Source organism: Styela clava, chromosome 14, assembly GCF_964204865.1.
Source record: "Styela clava chromosome 14, kaStyClav1.hap1.2, whole genome shotgun sequence".
NCBI lineage: Eukaryota > Metazoa > Chordata > Ascidiacea > Stolidobranchia > Styelidae > Styela > Styela clava.
The window spans coordinates 15,248,814-15,273,180 of NC_135263.1; the positions used below are offsets into that span (position 1 = coordinate 15,248,814).

Below are 24,367 nucleotides of genomic sequence, written 5' to 3' on the forward strand. Positions count from 1 at the left end.
GTTTATTTGTTCGTAAAAGCAATATAAAAGAATTAGTAATTATAAATAGACTACTGAAGACAGGATGTATGCACAAGACCATACTGGCCCAAAACACTGTCAATGAACAGCCACCCCTCTTTTCGGGGGCGTCTGGTGTGTGGTCTGAAAAATGATGTTGCGCAATAAACTAAAAAAAAACGCAAACTGAAAACGTTTTAATTTAATTCCTCAGAAAAAATAATCCGATTTACCTGAGGAAAAATAATTTACTGTGGCATGCGAGAGTTTTTAGCCCATGAATGTAACATATTTTGAACAAAATACTAACCACATTCTTTACTAATTGATTGATCAATTTCACTATATTGTGTTATTTTTGCATGTTTTACAGTGTTTCGCATTGTTACGACAATCCTTTTATAATTTGGTGATAGTTTCAAAATGACAGGTAGTGGAGAAATGCAGGTTGATGTCCTCACAACAGATGATATTAGAAGAAATATACAACGCCATGTAAATTGTTTATCAGATTCAAGCAAGATAACTCGAAAAAGGGGACTCTTGGAGATTAAAAAAGAGACAATATCACGAAAACTTGGTGGTACAATATTACAAGATATTTCTGCTGATATTTTAAAACCAGTTCTCAAATGTTTTTCTGATACTTCTGAAATAAATCGAGAACTGTCTGCAAATTTTGTCATTGAGTATTTCACAATTTTACCAACCCCAGAGATGTCCCTCGGATATATCTTACCGTGTCTCGTTCAACGACTTGGCCAAGAAGAAATTGTTGAACCTTCGGAAGAACTTCGTTTACTTCTAGTTGAGAATTTACTTGGACTGACGATAGAATTATGTGGGAAAAAAATTGCAGGGTTTTTGGATGAATTGATTCAGATCCTGAAACGCACAATCATTGATCCTTATGGTGAAGTTGTGAAAGCTAGTTGTAAAGTCGCTTCAGAATTAGCGAGATGTGTCCCGGAATATTTTCACATGCAGTCAGAGTCTTTGATCCTCCCATTAATGCACAGTATAAGGCATCAACATTCAAAAGTGAGTAAAAATATTTATTTTTTGCAACATTGCAATAAAAATTTCATCTGACTGTAACTTAATACTGTAATAGCCTAATATTTTATCGATTGTAATCAGGCAGTGTGGATAGAGGTCTAATGTTCCATTTTTTTAAAATTCAACTTTGCCATATGATTAACTTTACTGGGACTTGCCAATCCGAATATAGAAAGCAGGGCTCTAATTTTAGGTCAGGGGTGGTCAAACTACAGCCCACCGTACGTAGTGTTTCATCCGGTCCACTTGTGTCCCCTGAAATTATGATCATAGTTTTTATGAATGTAAATTTATATTGAAGATATTGATGAAAATTAAGTCATAATGACCCGATTGTTACATTATGCTTCTTATTATTATATAAACGTCAGCCTAGCTTTTGTAAATAAACTGTTTTTTATTTATAGTTTTTCATATTGAATTTTTATCCCCTGGCCCAGTAACCAGGTCTATTTTTTGTGACTGTCTCGCTCAGAAAAGTAATTGCCCACCCTGTATTTACATATATTTAGCGGAATTAATATATAATGGAACTACTAATTCATTAGCATATTTAGCCTCCACTCAATTTCAGTATTGATCACATCACTTGTATCTGGTTGTTGATCTGCACAAATTTTGTTCATTATCTTGACAGATGTAAATCTTCAAATTTATATAAGTTGTTGTTTTCCTGGCCATACCATTCTTTTTTTTTGACAGGTGCGTGTGGCAGTACTTGAGGCTACTGCTGATGTACTTCAGTATGGAAATGGAAAAAATATGGATGACGTTATTTCACATCTGGCTCAGAGATTTTTTGATCAATCTTCTCAGGTATTTTCTTTTATTATGGAAGCTTATAAACTGTAGTAATTGACAGGATATTATATTATATATTTTTATACAGGTTCGCAAATGTGTTACAAGAGTAATAGGAAGATGGCTGCTAGAACTACCAGATCGTTATTCTTTCTTCTATAAGTTTATACCTTTGTTGTTGACAAGTTTCAATGATGAAATGCCAGATATAAGGTACAGTAACTAGTTCGTTGAATATGGAAGAGATTTGCCAAGTTTTATTGTTGTCACTGCATGCTTCAGCAATAAATGCCTAATTTCAATATACAATGATACGGTTCGATATTCGAACAATTCGGTAGTCGACCAAAAAATTCTGGTTAAAAATGCTCCGGTACTTGAACGGAATTTCGGTGTTCGAACACCTGAACGTGCTGCCGAATTAAATGACGTCACCCAAATATTGCATCCCTGTGAGGAAAAGAAAAGCCAATAAGATCGCTCAATCATGGTGAACCATGACTGCTCGTATTGTTGGGGTATGGGAATAGTTAACCAAATTCGTTTCGGAAGTATAGACTCGATAATAGCAAATTGTTGTTATTTCGCTATAGATTTTAAATATGATAGTTTATATTTATAATATATGTGCAATGTCAATAGCCCAACTCATATTAGTCATTTCCATTATTATCATATTAATTGAAAACCTCCGTGAATTTGAAGTATTTGTTTGTGTTCTTTTCAAAAAAGTAAAAAAGAACAATTTTTCAATGTGATTTTCAATGTTGACTTTTCTCATGTTTTTTAAGTAGAATACTCAAAATTTATTACCATTTACAATTTTAATGCTTTAATTCCATTGACTTTTAGGGAAGAAGCAATAGATTTGTGGCATAGAGCTGGTGTATTATACGAACAAGAAAATGAGAAAGATTTGAAAGATAAATTGGATTTTGAAGCTGAGATTCCTGCTCTATATCCAAAGAATGGTATTGTGTAATTTTTTATCATATTTTGATGTTTGTACGATTTAGAATATTCAGTTTCATTGGACAGAATGGGATTTTATACTCTTTGATGGGAGATGCATTGATGTGATGGGAGATGCATTGATGTGGTTGATAATTGATATTATAATGTTGATGTTCAGGTTCAACCAGGAATGGAATTCAAAATTTTAAAAATAGGTTCTCTTTTGTATCAAATTTATTAACAACAGGTCCCTCATTTCAGAAAATGTATATACCGGTATGTAATTGCATGAGGTACAAACACATGATACGCTTTACATGTAGCCTACCTATTAAATAACTTTCAAAACTCCAAATAGGCTGTAATGCAGCTGCAGTAAATGTTACCCATTTGCTGTGGTCGTTAATACCGTACATTGTTTTATAAAAGTTTATCTTTACTGTTCACTCCCATTTATAAAATTGATCAATTTGGCAGTGGCAATCGTGATAAATTTATTAATATGGTGTGGCAAGTAATTTTTATTTATTTATTTTTTATTAACTACCAGTATGTAATTTTTCATGTTCTCTTTACTTAATAACTTCTATATGGTTGTGCGTGTGAGCGTGTGTGAAATATTTCAATTATTTTAGGTGAGTGAACACGTACCACATCTTCTTGGCAAAACCTTCCATCTTATATACATTCTGTACGTTTTAAACCTTATCTAAGGTTTTGTTCGCTCTCCTGATTTCATAATCAGTTTTTATTTATTTATTTTTAGCATTCATTTTATTGTTTTGCTGATTATGGAGTCGAAATAAACTTATACTTATACTTATAACCTGTGGGGCGCGACCCTGAATTTGATCGCTTGAAAATCAACAAAAACCTAAGAGTTACTGATTTTATTTTCTAGTAAATTTTATTGTTTATTTTATATTTGCATGGATGTGTCAATAGTAAATGTATATTTGGGAAGCATAACAGCGTAAAAACTTGGCAGCATCTATTTTGCCTATGGCATATAAGCACAGCTTCCTCACTTTGAGTTAATTTCTGAGAAAATGAATTTTATGTAAAAGTGATGGTTTTATACAAGTGAGTTTATTTTGTGACCATAATAAAAGCACTACATCTTGCCTAGTTTTTGAGCATATCCTTTGGTCACAAGATTTTACAAATTTTTTTTTAAAAATTTGGTTGCTTGAAAAAAGGTTGGGAACCACTGGTCTAATGTATGAAACAAAAAACGAGAACAGGTTCGCTGATTATCATGATATTCTAATAATGGATTCTCATGAACCTGTGAGAACTTCCTGAAGCCCACTAACTACTTTTTAACATATTATAACTTCACTTGATTGGCAGCGCACATCTTGTGGGTCTAGTCGTCTATCCTAAAAAGCAAACCCAGTGCCTATATGACAAGCCAGTATCTCTACAGAGGTGGCAATTTAACTGGGACCATAATTACCTCTATCATAATTTCGAACTTTTAATAATTCGATGCCTTTCTTGCCAGTGCAAAGACCTTGTGTTGGTTGTCGTGAATTGGTTCAAAGAAATTTATCAAAATTGATGCCTGCAATTATACGAGATCTCGGTGATTGGGTTCCAGAAACAAGACAGAAAACTTCGCAGTTGCTTCATGTATTGCTGCTACATGCTGAGGAATATACAACCCAACATATGCAACCTCTCATGCAAGCATTAATTCGAGCATGCGCTGATAATGAGAAAGATGTCTTTCTGAATGTAATGCAAGTTTTTTATTGTTGTAGTCGTAAAAGCAATTGAAGATACTATTTTGCTGAATACTGTAGGAATAAGTATGTGCTTGATTTGGCTCACCTTCTTACCATCGGTTACAGTTCAAATAACCTCTGGTTGTTTACAGCACAGGTGTGCAACCTGTGGCTATCGGGCTGAAATGGGGCCCACAAGGAAAAATTATGCGGCCTGCGGAGAGGTGTCAATTTTGAATGGTATTCGACCTACGAAACAAGTTCTTATTTTTGTTTAATCATTTAATTAATGGTACATGCGAGTAATCCCAATTCTGTTGTGTTGCCAAGCCTATATCGTGGTCCCATTTATTATCTATGCCTAGTTGACGGTACAACAGCTAGCTTGTGCGAAGCAAACAACGCATGTCATATGATCAATAACCGTAATTTTTGTGCCACAACTACTAGAAAGCCTATGTAGAAGGTGTGATCCGCAGTTTTACCCAGTTATTCATTTTAGGCCCTTCTCTATTAAAGGTTTTACATCCCATTAGGCATCCTTTACCATCTTTGTCCATACTTTTGGGATGCTATTTTGACTGCTGTCTTATTACCAGTAGCTGGGTAATACACCTTGGTTTACCATACAATTAAGCCATTTATTCATGGAGATAAATTTGTGATTTGTTCAACGAACATTCTGTTGATAAAAATAAAAATTCTTTTGTCTTCTTCTTTTTAAAACCCTTTCGAGGTGTTTAACTTTGGCTTCCAATGTTGAAAACGAATGAATTTCCATTTCATTTAGTTATACTGTAATTAATATCTCATCATCTTTTCTCAGGCATTAAAAAGTGCAGAATTAATTGGTGCATTCGTTGAACCAGAAATTTTTTGTAAATTTGTTCTTCCTGCAATCCATTCTCAAGCTGGTGTCAATCCTAGTGCACTTGAGGTATTGTTTATCTTTTAAAATTGAACTTAATACCTAATCTTTGAATGGGTATAGGTGGCTATACTGGCTAATAGCTATATTCAATTTATTTAGCTTGTTAAAGCATTGCTATGGTGGCGTGAAAGATTAAAATGTGTATACACATATTGTATAAAAACAGATTTTTCTAAAATTAGTGAGTTATTATTTTGCTCTGGCTATTTCTGAAAAAGTTGGTATTCAAACTCTTTTTTACTTTCCAAGATTTTAGCTTCTGTAATTAATGGATGTAGTTGTGAAGTTCTTGGTGAATATCTCAATACTATTGTGGAAACAATTCAGGATAATGATGTTTGTCAAGTGTCGGAAAAGGTTAGTTTTAACAGATTTTATAACTAGTTCTTGAATCATGAAATCTAAGCGTTTGATAGCTCTAGATATAATGGATTTCCTACATTGTGCCCACGATTCTACGTTCCTGGTATTTTTTGTTGTTTTAAGGATGAAATATTGCACGAGCATACCTTATAGCTTGTCTAACATTGTACAATACAGTTTGAATCACATAACAGAGCCTGAAATAAGAAAGAGATCGAGCATGTCCATGTGCTCATGGCCCTAATAGTGATTATCAGCTTTCCACTCCTGATAAATATGAAATTCATTTCTTGTTTATACAGCCTGAATATCATATTGCGTTGATAAGATGCGTGAATGCTCTCATAACAACATGCAATGACAAGGCTGATGACATAGGATTATCTTTATTCACCATAATAATCACCGTGCTTGCTTTGAGCAAATCAGCAGACATTAATGCAAAGGTATGTTTCATTTCTAGACTAGTCAGTCTATATAATCTGATAAGTCTATAAATTGCAATACATTATAAATTTTATTATCTATTCACTGCAGAGATTGTCTGTAAATAGTTTTTTTTTACATGTGCTTGGGCTGTATCAATTTTTTTTTCATATCCTAAATCCTGAAATTTGCTTCTTGCCAAAATAGGCAATCAACATCAACCAATAAAGCTATCTTTTTTTGCAACAATGTGCTTATTATTCTTGTTCAACTTTTATTCAAAACAGGGAGACCCCCTTCTAAAAAAAAATAGAACCCATACATTTCCTAATTGCTTCGTCGAAAATGAAGAAACTTTATTTAACATTAAAAAACCTAAACTTCTGTTGCTGTATGATTTAATCAAAGCCAAAAGATTCAATAATCTGGGACACTTGGTACAAAAGTTATGCTCTATCTATACTATATTCCAAATGACCTTAGTTTGATTAATATCGGTCACCTGGTTGTTTAATCAATACAGCAATCAGATATAGCCTAAATATACTTTTTACATTTTGTTCAAGATTCAAGTTTGTGTTTTGGTTGAACATTTGAACTTAAATTTTTTTCTATTTTATTCTGTTCTAAGTGTGAGGAAAGTCTACATAAGATTTCCTTTTCTCTGGGATTGGATGAAGTTCAAGAATTATATGTTCGATACACCAAACAAGTTATTGATTCCATGCAAAATTCATATGAATCATGGACAAAATATTCAGTGGAAAGAAAAATTTTTGACGTTCTCATTTCCAGATCAGGTGAGTAGCTTCGTTTATGGACTATTCAGAGTTTTTCAACTTTTACACAAGTAGCGAATTCCAGTGATTTTATTCTGGACTCTGAGATGGAGAACCTTTTTTTAATCAATGGGTCAGAAAATTGTATTTTTATTATGGAACGAAGACTGTGGGTCAAAGATATTTATTCAATAACTGTGTCAATTTGGAAAATGCATCTCTTCTGTAATTCTTATAATCTTCGATGGTATCATGTAGTTTTGAGCTATACACATGCAGCACTTATATCAGGACTGAATAACCAAACGTGAATTACCCATTACCCTATTATAGTGCTACGAAAAATCATTTTACAGTTTAAAAAAATTTCGAATTTCACTCTGCCCTAATTTGTGACTTGTCAGGTCATCGTAACAACATGATGGGTCACTTTTAAGACCCACTGACCAGTGGCGCCATCCCTGCTGAAACCATATCAACTTCTTTTAAAGACATATTTGTGTTATTGTTTAACTGTAATTGTAATCTTTATATTAAAATATTTGTATGCTAAATACAATTGTTTTTTTATTTATTGAACCTGGAAATATTTTGAAGTCTTAAACAGGTTTATTATGTTTTTAATTTTTTTTTCTTAAATCTCATTTTTAATATAATACTCATCTCTATCAATTTATATTTTGCTTAATTTTAGTCATTTAAACCCACGGCGATCCAGAAGTATGTGTACCAATATGGAGGTACCGGTAACTAATTTTGTTCGCCTACTTTACATCAAGTTGTGTAAAGGAACGGCAGCCTATAGCAGGGGGTATATTCACTTGGCTAACACAAACAGTCCCCGAACTCGTAATAGAACTAAAATAAGGAAAATCAGAATAAAATTATGACCTAACCCTAACCTGGTACACATACTATGGGAGTACCAAGCCCACAATAAAATCAGACCATATTTCCACTATTTAGGCCACATTGTTGGAGAATTACTGGAAGAAATCATGCCGATACTTCAATCTAACCTCAATCCAGAAAAAGATCCAGAATTGAGATTAAATTTTTTCAGCTTGCTTTCTAAATTGTTGCTGAACATTGACAATACGTTTAATTCGAAAAAGTAAGTGATTTTGGTCGCATTCATCATATCATGTAATATTGTTGAATAATGTCACCCTTCCTTACCCAAGGTATAATAAATTGAGTACCGGTAGGTAATTCCTGATTGGATTGCTGTTTGTATAGGGTAGCAATCGGCAACCTGTGGCTCTGGGGCTGCATGCTGGTTTTTAATTCTCGGAGCTCTGGCTCCCCTGAATCAAAGTGGTTCTCAATGGAGCCGGGAGCCATATAGCCGGATACTACTCACTAATTACACATCACAGCAGTTCCCAAATTATAAATGGGTCGCATTTGAAGTGATTCAAGACTGTTAAAACACACTTTTTCTTTTATAGTAGAGAGTTCATTGAGTTGATGTTGCGACTCTGAGTAGGTTTGAGTTTGATTGAAAGGGTGCCAAATATCTCTTTCAATGCTAAAGGTTGTAACCCGTGGTATAGGGCCTTGTTCAGAGCAAATAAGCATATAAAATGAAAATGAATCAATAATAAATTTTAATTTTTAAACCAGGATGTTTGAGTCGAGACATGTACAGACTATTATCACTGACATGATTGCTCCAAATTTGGTGTGGAAAGCTGGTAGGACAGCTGGTGCAGTTAGAACAATCGCTATATCATCGCTGTGGGCATTGTTAAAAAGCAGAGCGATAGAGCCAGATTTAGCAGCAACTCTTCTGCCTGACCCACTTCTTCCTCTTTTATCTTCCACTCTAGAAGATGATGTTAAAAGTACAAGGAGTATTACAGCGAAATTGCTTACAAGGTTTGTTTGGTATCCCAAAAAAAAAAAAAAAATTTTTATTGACTCACATGCTGTACTATTTGTATCCACATGCTGATTATAAAACTTAGTTTATGCCTATTGCCCTGCTCATTTTTTATGATTCTTTTGATTTATATAGGAGTTTATTTATAACTTGATGTTTGAGAAAAGTATATAATATCTTGATTTTATGTGAATTTCATAGATGATATCTGTTTCTCTTCAACCAAATCTATATTCATTTTCTAACAGTGCAAGAAGCAAACTTTTGGTTGTCAATTAGTCACTTTCTGTTTTGTTACATGATCTATGGACTGTTCCTAATTTTTTAAATTACAAAGTGAATTTATCGTTACCATATATTGTTTGTTGGTATACCTTGCAGGTTTATTGAATGAAGTAACAAAAACTTGAATAAACACTGAATAAAATAAACCTGGTTAGGATATATTGAAAACGGACTTCACAACAAGATTGAAAATGTAAGAGGACTCTATGAACACTCTGTATATCTCTTTTACACAGGTTTTTCTCACTTTGTCAAACGAGACTGAATCCTGACACAGTTCAACATAAAATATACATGGAGTTATTGAAGCGTTTGGATGATGCCAGTGATGAAATACGCTTGACTGTGGCTTCCACATGGACTACTTTTTTCAAGGTATTACCTTATTGTATGCAGGGCTGGTGAGACAGTGCCATGATTGAAGCTCTTGTTGGATATGGAGTTGGAGCCAAGCTACCAGAAATTTTGGTACTCCCATAGTGTGTGTACCAGGTTAGGGCCTGATTTTATTCCGATTTCCTTTATTTTAGTTCTGTTGCAAGTTCGGGGACTGTCTGTGTTAGCCGAGTGAATATACATACCTCCTGCCCATAGGTTTTAGTCTCTTTACACAACTTGATGTATAGAAGGAGAACTGATGTATAGAAGGAGAACAAAATTAGTTACCTTCATATTGGTACACATACTTCTGGACACGGAATTTAGTGATTCCAGATCCTAACCATCTAATTATCTTTTTCACATTTATAGTTTCCTAATACTTGTTAGATTTAAAGTTTCAAGTTAAATTTGTGAATTTGAAAATGGTTACTTTTGCAAGTTGGAACATTCATATCATGGCTTGCAAATGTTTTGTGGTAGTGTTCGTACCAAAAAATATAATCGACTCCAATTTAAAATCTAGTACTGGAGCCACAGATTGCGATTATATTGTGGCGCTGTAGCTGGAGCAATTCTGAATTCCAACCAGCTCTTCGGCCCTAATTGTAGGAATATTTTTTGTTGGAAACACTGCTCTGTAGGCATACTGTAGTCCGATGCTGACGCAAAAAATGCAATCTTTTTGATTTTAACCAAGTTACTACATGGTACCTATTCTTCCAGATCATCATTCTGGTATTGTACTTTTTTGTTTCTAGTGCTTCCCAACAGATTATGATGTTTCATTAAACCGAGCACACTTGGAAGAAATGTACAGTGGTTTACTGGTGCATATGGATGATCCTGATACAAATATACAGACAGCTGTGCTGGGTAAGGTTTTTTTTTAATAATTAAGCATAATGTAGTTTGAAGTTATTGTATAGAATTGTTGATAAATTGTTATGTGTGATGGCTTTAGTGTTAAGGGCGTTTGAGATTATAGCTTTAAATCAGGGGTGTGCAACATTTTATGTTGGAGGGCCATGTAACCAACTTCAGACATTTAGCTGGAAAAGCAAGAGGAAAGATGGCGGCTATCACTCAGCCTCACTTGGAGTTGGAGTAATAAATGGACCGGGCAAAACGGCGAAAGATTTAACGCAGCAACAAGAGCAAAAAAATATCATGTATCCTTACTCATAAGAGCGCCGATTAAACATAAACTATCGTTTTAAGACTTTATACTTGATGGGGGAAAATCCGAGTGTTGACAAGGGCCCCTCCTGGTTTGATTGGCGGGCCACCTGTTGCACACCCCTGCTTCAAATGATTAGCCCATACCATTGCGATATATGGTTGACTAAAAAGGAAATTTGAATAAAATATTTTCCTAACTTTTCATGTATTTGAATTTACTGTTGAAAATATCATGAAATTAATTGCACTTTTGAAATAGTGTTATGAGCTTCAATGTTATTAGGTATACCAGTAGACATTTTGGAAATGTGTCAATTTACCTTGTAAAAAGATCACTATTTTATTGTAAATATACCAATATTTTGTTTTGTAGATGCTCTCAAGGTTGGTGGCAAAATAAATCCGAGTACATTGATCAAAGAAATTGAGAAAGTTAAACATAAACATCGTACTGCACATTACTGTGATGAGTTGATAAATTATCTGCAGAATTTGCCTTAAATTGGGTAGTAACCGTAGTCTCTGCTCTTACAATGTTGCAAGCTCATTTTGACTATGTTCCCTATTGTTTTGTACTTGTTTAAATGTACTATATTTATGTTATAGGTTCAAGGCATTGAACTATCTTGATCTTTTTTAAAATTTTTTATAATCCTTCACCATTTTTAGGATATTTGTACTATTCAAATATTATTTTCTTTGACATTGTCCCCAAAAATGCTAAAACTGGCTGAAACAATGATGGCAGTCCATTTTTGTGTTGTTGACAGTGACACATCCTTGCAACAAAAGAAAATTTTTAGGACATTGTGTACATTCGTAGTTTTAGAAGTGTTTTTGCAATTTTGCTTTGGCTTTAATCTTGTGTTGATATGTAGGAAGGATTCACATGAAACAAATCGTATTGGGTTGCATACTTTATGACTAATGGTTGACACTTGGATAAAAAGCATTAGTTCATAATCTTGAAAGTTACATCTTCTTGTAGGTTTGTAGTGCTTTACTATGTGATTGATTGGTTATATCGTTTTGGTATAATTTCATTTAATTAAACATAACATAAATTGTATGCTATTTTTCAACATATGTGTTGCTTTTCGACTCCGCGCACTTCCGAAAACCTATTGTCACGTGTCTATTTGTGCAGAGATGTCCAACCCGCGCGGCCTGCGGGAGTCTCGCACTTGTTTATCTTGTGAGCTGTTAGCTGTGACCTCTCCTTGACAAAGCCGATGTTGAAGTCACATGCGGTTACTGTATTTTATAGATGGTTATTGGACACGCAGTGGACCTATGAATAGTTTTGTTATTATGTCCGTGTTAAGAATTTTCGTTGTGAAAAAATCGCCTTTCTCTACAACTACTGGACCAATTGCATCGAAATTTTCAGTGCTTAAAGATTGTATTTTTCGCTAGAAGATTACGACTTTCATTCATTTATAATATTTCTGCGTGTTCTATGGGATTCGTTTTTATTGTGTGTTACGACGTCATCAAAATTTGAGCATTTCGGGTCTGTTCCGCGAACGCACATCGGCGGATCTCGTGCTCGATGGACCTCTTTGTTTGCATGTTTAACAAAGATAGTTGTACCACTCACTGGAACAACATCAAAGATTCCAGTCGATAATAAAAAGTGAGGATATGACATTCAAAATAAGGTTTCGCTACAGATAAAACTGTTGAAGCCACGAAAGAGATTTATTTTATTGCAGTCATCATAATAATAGCAAGTAATAAATTAGTTTGGTATACACACGAGGGAGTGATACGACCAGACGGTTATCAAAGTCAACTCCCCCCTTCGCGAATCATATTTACACACAATTAAAACTATTTTATGAAATATTTTTAATGTGCGGCCCACGGCAAAACTGAAATGTTATTTGTAGCCCCGAAAAGCATTTGGGTTGGACATGGCTGTACTTGGGTATCCGCCATTTACTGGATTTGGCTCGTCGGTGTGTAGCATTGTGCTAAGAGTTAGGAATGCACCACAGCACCCCTGATTACCCTGCGTGGGCTCGCAGGTTCGAATTCTTAGATGGATTATTATGTGGGAGAAGAATCCCAGACTACTCGGATGGTTCACGTAACCGCTGGTCTGTTATGGCTTCCTCTATTATCAAGTCCATCATCTATTATCAAGTCCTGAAAACAAAATAACTGGCCAAAAAATCCCACACACGACATCGACTAGCTTCCTCTTCCCCGGGTTAATTATGTAAATCACATTTATGGTAAAATAAAAAGATTAGAAAAACAGTTCGTAGGAAAATCTATTTATGCTGAAAATAGATTATGCTTATCTTCTAGGTTCAAACTTGTCGGTGCGAAGGAGGACAAATAATGCGATAAATGCGCGGCGGTGTGGCCCGTCTTGCTAAGCGTTAGGAATACGCTCGCCACCGTACCTCTGATTACTCTGCGTGGGTTCGCAGATCCGAATTCCATGCGGGGGTTGTAGGCTATGTGCGAGAGAATTGGTGGACTCCTCGCCGCCGTAGGTCGGTTACGGCTTCCTCCACCATAAAGTTATACCTAAGATTAGGGTGACCATATTTCCAAACCCGAATAGGAGGACACCTCGTTTGGTAGAACAAAATTTCACATGTGCCTGAGATATACATTATATATCTATATTATTATATATCTAGATAATTTAGGATTAAAAATAGAAATAACAATAGACGAAGTAACGACAATGCAATAATGCATTCTCGTTTTGTCAACGAGCAACTGTAGCCGCAAGTACTACAGGGGTGTGACTCCTCTACGGCCCATGGGCCGTGGCCACGGCGGCATAACGTACTGGGTCTACTGACATAATTTACAGCTAAAATCGAAATTCACCAAATTGCTGAAAACAAGATGAAATGACCTGAAGATAATCGCAGAACAACACGATTTTACGAGATAAACAAGTATGCATTTACCCTTGAGATGTGGTTCTAAACTTTTGCGTGCCTGCCAAACCTCAAACGCCATTGTGCTAGCTCCAGTTGAGCCCCATTCAACGGTTGAAATTACTGGATTAGGAGCGCAATTAGAACTTCACAATAGAGAAGCTAGTTTTGTGAATGGTTATAGAAAATGATAATTGTGGTGTAACCTTAGATATCAATATGCAGCGTGGAAATAGTCATTGTTGTGTCACAATGATGCTGGTAGCAATAATCTTTTGTTGTATAAAAATTGCACTTTTAAGATCGGGAAGATGATACGACATCTCAAAAATGTTGTTAGCTCAGTCATTTCTCAAACTGCATTGGAATGGGCATTGAAAAGGCTTCTTTATATTTGTTGCCACAAATGTATTACTTAGTGAAACTAATAACGTCTTAAACCTATATCAATTTATATACACTTATTTCCTACATTCAACCTGTTCGTAAAACTGAGCTATAGTTTTTTAGTAGATTAGAAAATGAGGTGTTGAGCACGAAATAACTGGTCTGTCATAACGACCTAACTAAGGTATTTCCAACCTATTTTGTATTCGAGGTTTATCAAGGTTTTATTGACATATCAATGCATTGCTTACTTACTTTTACTTACTAAATTTTTTTAACCCATCAAAAAATGTTGAATATGTCGTGAAGAAATTTTAAATATTTAATCCCTTGGAAAAAGCAATGACATTAAACAACATGATAGGCAACTCTGACGTCACTCCATAAGACTACAGGCAAAACATTGTATTTCATGATACGCTCCAATGCACATATTTCTCGTCGCCTTTCCCGTCCGTTTTCCGCTCGCTTCTGCTACTCGGCGTCTTTTTTACGTGTAGTACTTGCCTTTTTGCGCCTGTAACGAAACAAAATAATCTCTATATCTAAGACGTTTTGCTTACTTGGAAAGCTGGAATAACAGGCAAGCTGTAAAGAGCAATTCTGGACATCATAGACGTTTTTTTTTTATCAGAGAAGATTACAAACGCGATAGCGGGAAGATTTGTGTGGAACATTTTGCAGATAATGACAAAGTTCAAAGTTAGTAATTTTAATGTTTGCGCTTAATCATTGAAATTTCATTTAAAGAGGGTGTCATACAAAACTGTGCTGCGATACAATTCCATAACACAAAGTTTGCACCTATCGAACTTGCTTTTGTAGGTGAATTTATTAGACATATTACATATTCAGTTAATCGTAGGTAACATTGCTGGTACATAATGCATCGTAGATAGGTTTGTTTAAATTTAGGAATTTAGCTCATAGCCCACTAATTAATATTATCTTCTATGCAGGAGGTTGCAGGGCTGAATTCAACTTGCAGCCTTACCGATCACCTGACGATGCTCATTTAGTTTGGCTCGAGCAATGAGCATATATACAATGAGTGGAAACTTGCAAAGATTTGCTCATTTTGGTATTGTTCCCTGCATTTTTACGTCGTCCAGCTAAATGGTTCGTTGCATATTAAGAAAACGCATTGCTCGCTGCCAAAATCCCTTGCTTCAGCCGAGTCGGGTGCGAAATTGGCCGTATTGAGGTCTGTAATTCTTCAATACATATTTGGTTTTGGGTTTCGAAGTATGGTACGCTGAAAGCATACAACTATGAGCATATGCTTATTGGGAATGCATATCTATTAGGCAGAAAACGTATCTACAGAACAGAATATGAACCAGTCGCCGAGAGGGGTGCGGTTATTTATGTATTTATTCATTGATATAACATGGGATTTACATATTTATCCATGAGAGAGAAAAGCCGAGAAGAATGCCTAAATATATGGCGAACCACGGCCTCTCACAATCATAGCTCTGTCCTCCATATGAATCACATGGCTCTGCGAGCTATTCGTTTACCTATTAAAAATACTGATTTTAACTATAAATTACTCTGGGATATCTTGCCTTTGAAAACAAAAGCCAGAAATTGGAAGAAAATCAGGGAATGAAATGTGTGTATTATGTAATGGAGAACCTGAGTTTGTTTCACATATTTTCATGTATTGTAAATTACAAAAAATATTTATGAAGAATTTGTTTCTGATATATTAAAATTGATTAGAATACATTTTGTTATCAATATGATTCTTGCATATCATTTAATTTTAATGATCCTTTATATAGTCATATAGATACTGTTGATTTGGATGCAATTATACTTTTGTTATCAATAGTGAGAAATATTTCAGGACTGCTATTAACTATGTGAGCTATTTTTTCTGCAATGCAAAATACATCTTGCGTCTGCTATTTACTATGTGAATTAATTTTCCTGCAATGTAAAGTATTTCCATAACTGCTTTTACTATGTGGGCTGTTTTTTCGGTACTCTTGTAGTATGTGTACCAGGTTAGGTTACGATTCTCCTTATTTTTGTTCTATTAAAAGTTCGGGAATTGTCTGTGTTACACAAGTGAATATCCCCTACCGATAGAATTTAGTCCATTTACACAACTTGATATAAAATAGGCGAACAAAATTAGTTACCTTCATATTGGTACACATACTTCTGGAGGACCATTTTTTTTGTAATGTAAAATATTTAATATGTGAACTAATTTTTTTGGAATGCAAAATATTTTCTACAGCTTCTGTATTTTTCATATGTCACTTTTCATTTCATCGATAATACACATGGTCTGGCACATTGTTCATTCTTTGTGGAGATTTTGGTAAATTTACAGATGGAATAAGACCGACATTCAGCTTTTTTCTGTTTTACAACTGTAATACAAATTGAAGTATGTAAACCCAGTTGCCAACCATGTGTACCAGGTTAGGGTCTACTACATACAAGCATTCCCAAACTTTTCAAGCCGCACCCCCTTTTTAGAATTTGTGAAGTCTTGCGCCCCACCTCAAATAGTTAGCTAACAATAATAAGCTACAAATAACAGTAGTAAGGCATAAGTACGTTTTATTGGAAAAACAGTTGAAAATACATGGATGGAACGAAATAAATGACAAGTTTTGATATGCAAATATTTACAAGTTTTGATATGTATAAAATTAGCCAAGTCCAGAAGTCAGTATTTTAAACTAATAGAGAGAGAGAGTTTATTTCGTTCGTCAAACCATGAACATATATAAATTATAATAAAAAAAACAGATGCTCAGGTGTTTGACTGGGAGACAACGTTACAACATTTGGGGTCATTTAACAGGTTCGGTGTTAAATTCTTCAATAGCTCTCATATACCGTATTCACTATATACATTATTCACAAGAATTTTTGATTTGGAAAGTACTAAATAATCATGTTTTGTCCTAAGATCATCATTTATTCAGCTGATAAGTTGACATGTATTGCATATCAACTGCATAAAAATGGGTTAGCAAGGATACCTATTATTTGGAAAATTTGTCTACTAAAAATTAATGTGATAGGACATGGGTTTTTTATGAGCAAAGATGAGGAAAATTCTATTATTATAGCACTTTAATTATAAACATTTGATAATAGTAATGAAATCATGAGTATATTTCTTTATACACTATAATTTGAACACATCAAATTATAATACTTGATTATGACTGGCAAGTGATTTGGAGGATAGTGACACACATTAATACATGATCAGGATTTGACCCTTCTCCAGTAGATATATATATATATATGAAATAAAGTGCTCATGTACATATCTATATTCGGCTACAGAGCACGTATCATAGAATGAATTTTAAGGCGAAATATTGATAATATACTGAAATAGCAATGATAAACAATAGGTTATTTTTAAATAAGTATTACCGGTACTAAAAAATAAATAAAGTGCTCATATACATATAGATATTTGGATACAGAGCAAGTATCATAGAATAAAATTCAAGGCAAAAAATTGATTAAATACCAGAATAGCAAGTATAATAAACATTAAGATACTTTTAAACGAAGTATTACTAAAAAATAAATAATGTGGTCATGTACATAGATATTTGGATACAGAGAAAGTGTCATAGAATTTAGGGCGAAATATGGATGCAAGTATGATAAACAATTTGATATTTTTATAAAAAGTGTTACCAACAAATAAAATAATAGATTATGGAGTTCCAGCAAGTGTGCTCATAACAAATAAAAAGATAGCAATTCATTTACCACAGTGAATTAAATTCATTACACATTACTACTTGCTATAACGGCGGGCACATGATACTCATCGTGTTTTAAACTTTTTTAAAGGTTTTGCTCGCTCTCCAGAACTCTCCATTTTTTATTTGTTTGTATTGTCAGATTGTGGACTTTTCAAAATAAACTATCTATATCAATGAATACAATATCCCAGGTCACCACTTGGCTGGTTCATATTCTGTTCTGTAGTTAAGTTTTCTGCCTAATAAATGGTATGTATTCCCAATAAGCATTACAGTATGCTCATTCGTTCACTCAATGAGTGATTTTAATTACGGTTAATATAAATAAGTTCATATTCCATGTTGCATCCATGATTCAGTATTTATTTTGTTCAATTCCAGTAGTAATCCATACCATAATTAGGTTATTTTAATAAATGCATTGATATAAAACAATAAAAATGAAATTAGTAAATATAAAATACATATCATAAACATATAATTTTCTTTTTGAAATAACGCTTTACATAAATTTTTCAATTCCCTCTCAAATGGGTTGTTTATTCTATAATTCTCTATATTTTTCTACATATTATGGCCATTTTTATCTGCTTTTTGAGAAAGGCAAAATGGGGTGTTTTATTTTCGAATATAATAGAATTTCTCATGGTCAAAATTTTATATCTCACTATTGATTACAAAAGTATAATTGCATCCAAATCAACAGTATCTATATGACTATATAAAGGATCGTTGAAATTAAATAATATGCAAGAATCATATTGATAACAAAATGTATTCTAATCAATTTTAATATATCTAAAACAAAATCCTCATAAATATTTTTTGTAAATTTACAATACATGAAAATATGTGAAACAAACTCAGGTTCTTCATTACATAATACACACATTTCATTCTCTGCTATTCTTCCAATTTCTGGCTTTTGTTTTCAATGGCAAGATATCCCAGAGAAATAGTTAAAATCAGTATTTTTAATAAGTAAACGAATAGCTCGCAGAGCCATGTGATTCATATGGAGGACAGAGCTATGATTGAGAGAGGCCGTGGTTTGCCATATATTTAGGCATTCTTCTCGGCTTTCCTCTACCCTTGGATAAATATGTAAATCCCATGCGCGGCGGTGTGGCTCAACGGGCTAAGCGTTAGGAATACGCTCGCCACCGCACCTCTAATTACTCTGCATGGGTCCGCAGGTTCGAATCCCATGCAGGGATGGTTATGTGCAAGAGGATTGCTGGACTCCTCGCCGCCGTTGGGTGATTCACGTAACCGCTGGTCGGTTACGGCTTCCTCCACCAACAAGTCCATGCTCCCGAAAACAAACAATATAACTAATCCCATGCCCGACTTGGAATGGTAACCGGACGAGAGGCCGTGGTTCGCCATATGGATAAGTCGTCTTATCGGCTTTCCTTTCCCCCGGGATAAATATGTAAATCCTTATCCTCATTATCCTAATAAATACATAAATAACCGCACCCCACTGGGCGACTGGTTCATATTCTGTACTGTAGCTACGTTTTCTGTCTAATAGATATGCATTCCCAATAAGCATATGCTCATAGTTGTATGCTTTCAGCGTACCATACTTCGAAACCCAAAACCAAATATGTATTGAAGAATTAAAGACCTCAATACGGCCAATTTCGCACCCGACTCGGCTGAAGCAAGGGATTTTGGCAGCGAGCAATGCGTTTTCTTAATATGCAACGAACCATTTAGCCGGACGACGTAAAAAATGCAGGGAACAATACCAAAATGAGCAAATCTTTGCAAGTTTCCACTCATTGTATGTATGCTCATTGGCTCGAGCAAGTCTTCTTGAAATGCTTGTGTGGATGGAAACTACCTATATTTTTTGCCTTCCTCCGATTTTAGACAAATTTATTCTGAGGGATTTCGCATATAATTCTCACTGATTGTTGGCTGTTTATAATTCCTATTGATTGTGAATTCTGATTATAACAATGAGTTGAACATTTTTTTACCTAATTTACTGGCACCTTTTTCTTGTCAATACTCCAAGCTGAGGTAATAAACATGACAATACATTTATGTCATCTGGAAGCAAAATATGCACTGTACTTAATAGTTTGGCACATTGAGATAATACATCATGACAGAAAATACAAGTTAAAGATATGTATGACCATCACATGGTAATTAAAATTAAAAAAAATTAATAGGGGCTGTGGAGTATGGAAAGTTCAAGACAAAGAAAAGAACAAATGTTCATAGCTCATGAACTCTCAATTTTGCCTCCATTGCTTTGTGAAGGCCAATATATTTCGAGTGGCTGAATTGGTTTACCTTTATGATAGCAACAATTTTGTATTTAATATAGCGAGATTCTTTCAATTTAATTGAAGTGATATAATTTCCCAAAGCAATGCTTGAATCGTCTAGAATAGATCAGTGGTGTCAAACTCATGGGTTTTCGACAGCCGCATTGCATTTTGAAAATTGTAAAAAGAGCCGCAAACAGTTTTTGATAATGTATACTTAAAAGATATTTTTAAGATAGTTTTAGTTTGTGACATATATTGTGATGCAACTAAACAGTTGGATTAAGTTTTATTATTTTCTTCAATTTCAAATGCAATAACATATTAATATTTGCATTCCACTATTATTGCAACATTTGCAAGTTGCAGTATTTATTATAAAAAATTGTAAAATTCTATGTACAACCATCAAAATCATTTTTGAACAAGCTTTGAATAAGGAAAGAATAATACATACACTAAAAATAACTTAATCTAAATATATGAACCTAAAATTAACAAAAATACTACAGTATAAACTCAATGTTTTAATAATTACATTTGTCCTGGCGTTTGGCATCTTTTTTGTGTCACCAGCATACTAAGGCCAGTCTGAAATGATTTTATAGTACCAACTCTAACTAACGAGGCCACATGATCATGGGTTTATCTGGATCTTTACGAATGTCTAATTAATTCCAGTAATGCAAAAAAGTTACTTTTATCATTTCATGTATAGATCAGTAAAAAAACAAATGACAGATTTTTTCGACAAGACATTTCGCACTACATTGCGTGGCATAGGATTGCTTGAATTATTATTGATATTAATTTTTAGTAACTAAGTCGTTGTATAATTATATTAATATACAAACACATGGAAATTTTCTGTTCGAAGTTGGTCTTTGAATTTGTCATATTGACTGCTGAGCTTATTGTGTTTTTTGATTGTATTGATGGAAATATGACAAATTAAACAATGTGCTTCAGAATTTTGTGAAGAGCAGAAATGTTACAACTCCCATTTTCTTCGAAAATGCCACCTTCTTCATGTACTTTGCGTTTAATTTAATTACTCAAGTGTTTTATTCAAGTATTCTTTTGCTAGCTTGATGTGTATTCTTAATTGGGTCAAAATGTGGACAAAAAAAATTAATATTCCAAAACTACTTTCAGTAAATTGTTTTCTGTGTGAATAATCAATTTCACTTTAGAAGGTTTGAAAAATCTATTACATTTAGATAAAAAAAAAACTTCCGAAATACTATTACAATTATTGTTAAGCGTTTGAGGGCCGCACTGGAAGTTCTCTGGGGCCGCGAGTTTGAGATCCCTGGTCTAGATTGAAGTTGTTCAAAAAATATATGATAGTATTTTATCATGAATGATGATTATACCCCTTCCGGAATTTCTTCTATAGTACTACCAAAAGTTGATGAACCAAATATAACACAGGTGCAGTGAGGTACCCGTAATCCTCATTTCCAAAGCTGTTTTAAGTATGTCTGGCGTGTTTTGTGCCTTTTTACAAATAAGACCGCTTATGCAATCTTACGCTTTGGAATTTTTAGTTATTTTCCTCAAGTCCTGCAGGATGTGGGGGCCATACACAACTCTACCGGAGGGTCAAATGTCTTTGCATGCCTCCATAGGTTGTTTTTCTATTGCAAATTTCTATTTTCTATTTTCAATTGCATTATATTTCTTGGAATCACACTGTCACTGATATGTTGCCAGACTTTTGACATCTCCCCGTCTGCTATAGTTGTCCTGTGAATAAATAATAGGAAATTGAGATTAGACGAATAGTTGAAAGTTTTGCTTTATGTCGGCCTAATTTCTTGATTGATATACTTACTATTTCTGCTATTGCCTCTTGTGCTGCAAGAGTCTCACAATGCTTAGACAGGTTGTCCACAACTTTCACATCTGAAGAAAGAGAGGAGATTTATTAATTTTCGTTAAGAATAAATAAAGCAGTCTATATGATTCAGAATGGAAAAGCTAATAAATCCAATATCTCATGTTTTATTTAAAAAATATTTTACTGAATTCGGTATATAAACCAACTAATAAAAGGGTTTAGTCAGAAAATTACAAGCATTCGTGGCTCCAAATACTTGAGAAATCAGACTATACAATATAGACCGGTATGAGTGAAATGTTAGGTGAACTTGTTAACACTTTGATTCAATACGCAAATAAAAGTGAATGCGTAATAGTATGTTACAATGAGCAGCAATCAACAATGAGTATATATCCTCACTGATTAAAAAAATCTAACTGGAGGTGCATGAACTATTTGAAACCATACGGGGTAAGTAAATATGTAATTTCGGCAAATGGGCAACTACGTACCGTACTGAATTAATAACTTCGTAGTATTTGATAAAGGCTGGCTTTCCCACATGTACTTAACAGTGCGATGCCCGGGTGTGATATACAACAATAGTATTCACCTTACCTTTTACCGATTTTTTTTTACCCCAACTTTCAAAAATATCATTAAAATCGACAACAACTGTCAAAGCAGGCACGAACACCATTCGTGTTACGCCTTGAAAGCAGCACACATCCGCTCGTTTTCGTCTCGTCAAGTATGTGCATTGGAGCGTGCTATCGAATACGATCTTCGGACAAAAATGCCGGAGTTGCGCATCATGTTGTTTAATGTCATTGGAAAAAGGAGGACATTTTGACCTTTTAGAGCGTCCTCGGAGGACATACAATTTTTAACGAAAAAGGAGGACAAATCCTCCAAAAGGAGGACGTATGGTCACCCTACCTTAGATGCACACGTTTAATGTACGATCCCCATACAAAAAATGTTTCACGTTCCTACTGGTACTAGGACATCATGACGTGGACAACCCTGAATATTGTACTGTACTGTTAAATAATTCGCGCAACAGCTCTTGCAGCAAATACTCTGTTATTAATTTATGTCGCTCATAGGAACGCTGATTAGGCATGTGTAGGCCAATGCTTAATAAATCGTTACAAAATGTTTCAGAAAAATATTATTTGTAGTGTCGCAATCGGGGTTTTCCATTCTTTTGACGTCAGATTCGTGGTTCATTCTCGATGATTCGAACTAACAGTATGTGTCAAATAGTTTGAATGTCTGCTTAGTTCAACCCCAAGTTTATGTTCCACTTCCAATATTTTTCTCTCCATGCTTTAGTTTTGTTGATATTGCGATATTATTGTGGAGAAATTTATATATGTATGTTATGATATGTGAATATGAAAAGACAACTTGGTCGTACGACAAGTTTTCTGTCAGTTATCACTGTCGGGTGAACGATCAACCACGATCGTATGGTTTAACCAGTCAAACTATCCAACTGGTTGAATTGGATTTCGAAACTGGGGCTTTTTCAGTTCAAGGAATAGTGGAATGAGCGGAGAAAAATTATGTTGTGGTTCATTGATCCCTAACGTCAGGATGACGTCATTCAGCTGAAGAAAGTGAACCGACTTGTTATGGTAGATCTTTAAAAAAACTCATGTTTTTTGAAATTCAAAATGCAGCATACAAGCACATATATAATTATCATAATTTATTTCATTTATACTATCTTTGAAACCAGCAAATATCGTGAATTAAAGACATTTAATAACGAGAATCATGATCCCTAATCTAATAATGTCCATTAAAAGTCGACTCCATGCAGCACGACCCTATTGCGGTCGGTTTATGGTGTTTTCGTAAGCGAGCTGACTAATAAGCCTCTCGGGTCAAGTTTGCGTCGATGCCGGTCTGTTTTTGTTTTGTTACAAGCTTGCTAAGAGCCATTAATAAGAGAACACTTTGACAATGCATAGGCCTGAATGGCTGTATGAAGATAACCTAATTTATATCGGAGTAAGTTCTAACTGTCTGAAGTTAGTCGCTTACCGGTATCTGTGTCAGTGTGTAAGTTAAGTACCGTGCCGGTACCGGTATCGGAAGTCAGGAAGTCAGATTGAGCCAAGCTGCCAAGATTGAAATTGAGCGGTTTCTAATTTAGCGGGACTGCATAAACAAATGATGATGCCAACATTCAACATTATAGTTTAACTATACATGTAGTGACCAGTAATTGTAGACTACTGTACAATTTGACTGTGACTGTAATTTTTGAATGGCGTAGTCAGGTGAGGGTTAGGATTGTCATATCAAAAAATTGTTGTGCTACGCCAACTAGAAGTACGTTAAGTACGAAACTACACAAGACCCAATTGAACATTTTGTTGTTATAAGGTAAACAAATACGAAATAGTAAATATA

General features: G+C 34.4%; 1 protein-coding gene and 1 long non-coding RNA gene across 2 annotated transcripts; both read left to right on the forward strand.

Moving 5' to 3' along the window:
- The first annotated feature begins 353 nt into the window (after positions 1-353).
- LOC120340963 (dynein axonemal assembly factor 5-like) lies at positions 354-11,855 on the forward strand. Its single transcript, XM_039409364.2, has 14 exons — positions 354-1,041; positions 1,762-1,875; positions 1,949-2,073; positions 2,713-2,831; positions 4,322-4,554; positions 5,371-5,481; positions 5,725-5,832; positions 6,141-6,284; positions 6,896-7,064; positions 8,010-8,157; positions 8,670-8,924; positions 9,450-9,588; positions 10,353-10,467; positions 11,147-11,855. The coding sequence occupies exons 1-14, from the start codon at positions 424-426 to the stop codon at positions 11,272-11,274; spliced, it is 2,526 nt and encodes an 841-aa protein (XP_039265298.2). The 5' UTR covers positions 354-423; the 3' UTR covers positions 11,275-11,855.
- Positions 11,856-14,579: 2,724 nt separating this feature from the next.
- Positions 14,580-15,632, forward strand: LOC144432097 (uncharacterized). Its single transcript, XR_013480390.1, has 2 exons — positions 14,580-14,768; positions 15,026-15,632. It is a non-coding gene; the product is annotated as an uncharacterized LOC144432097 (long non-coding RNA).
- Positions 15,633-24,367: the final 8,735 nt, after the last annotated feature.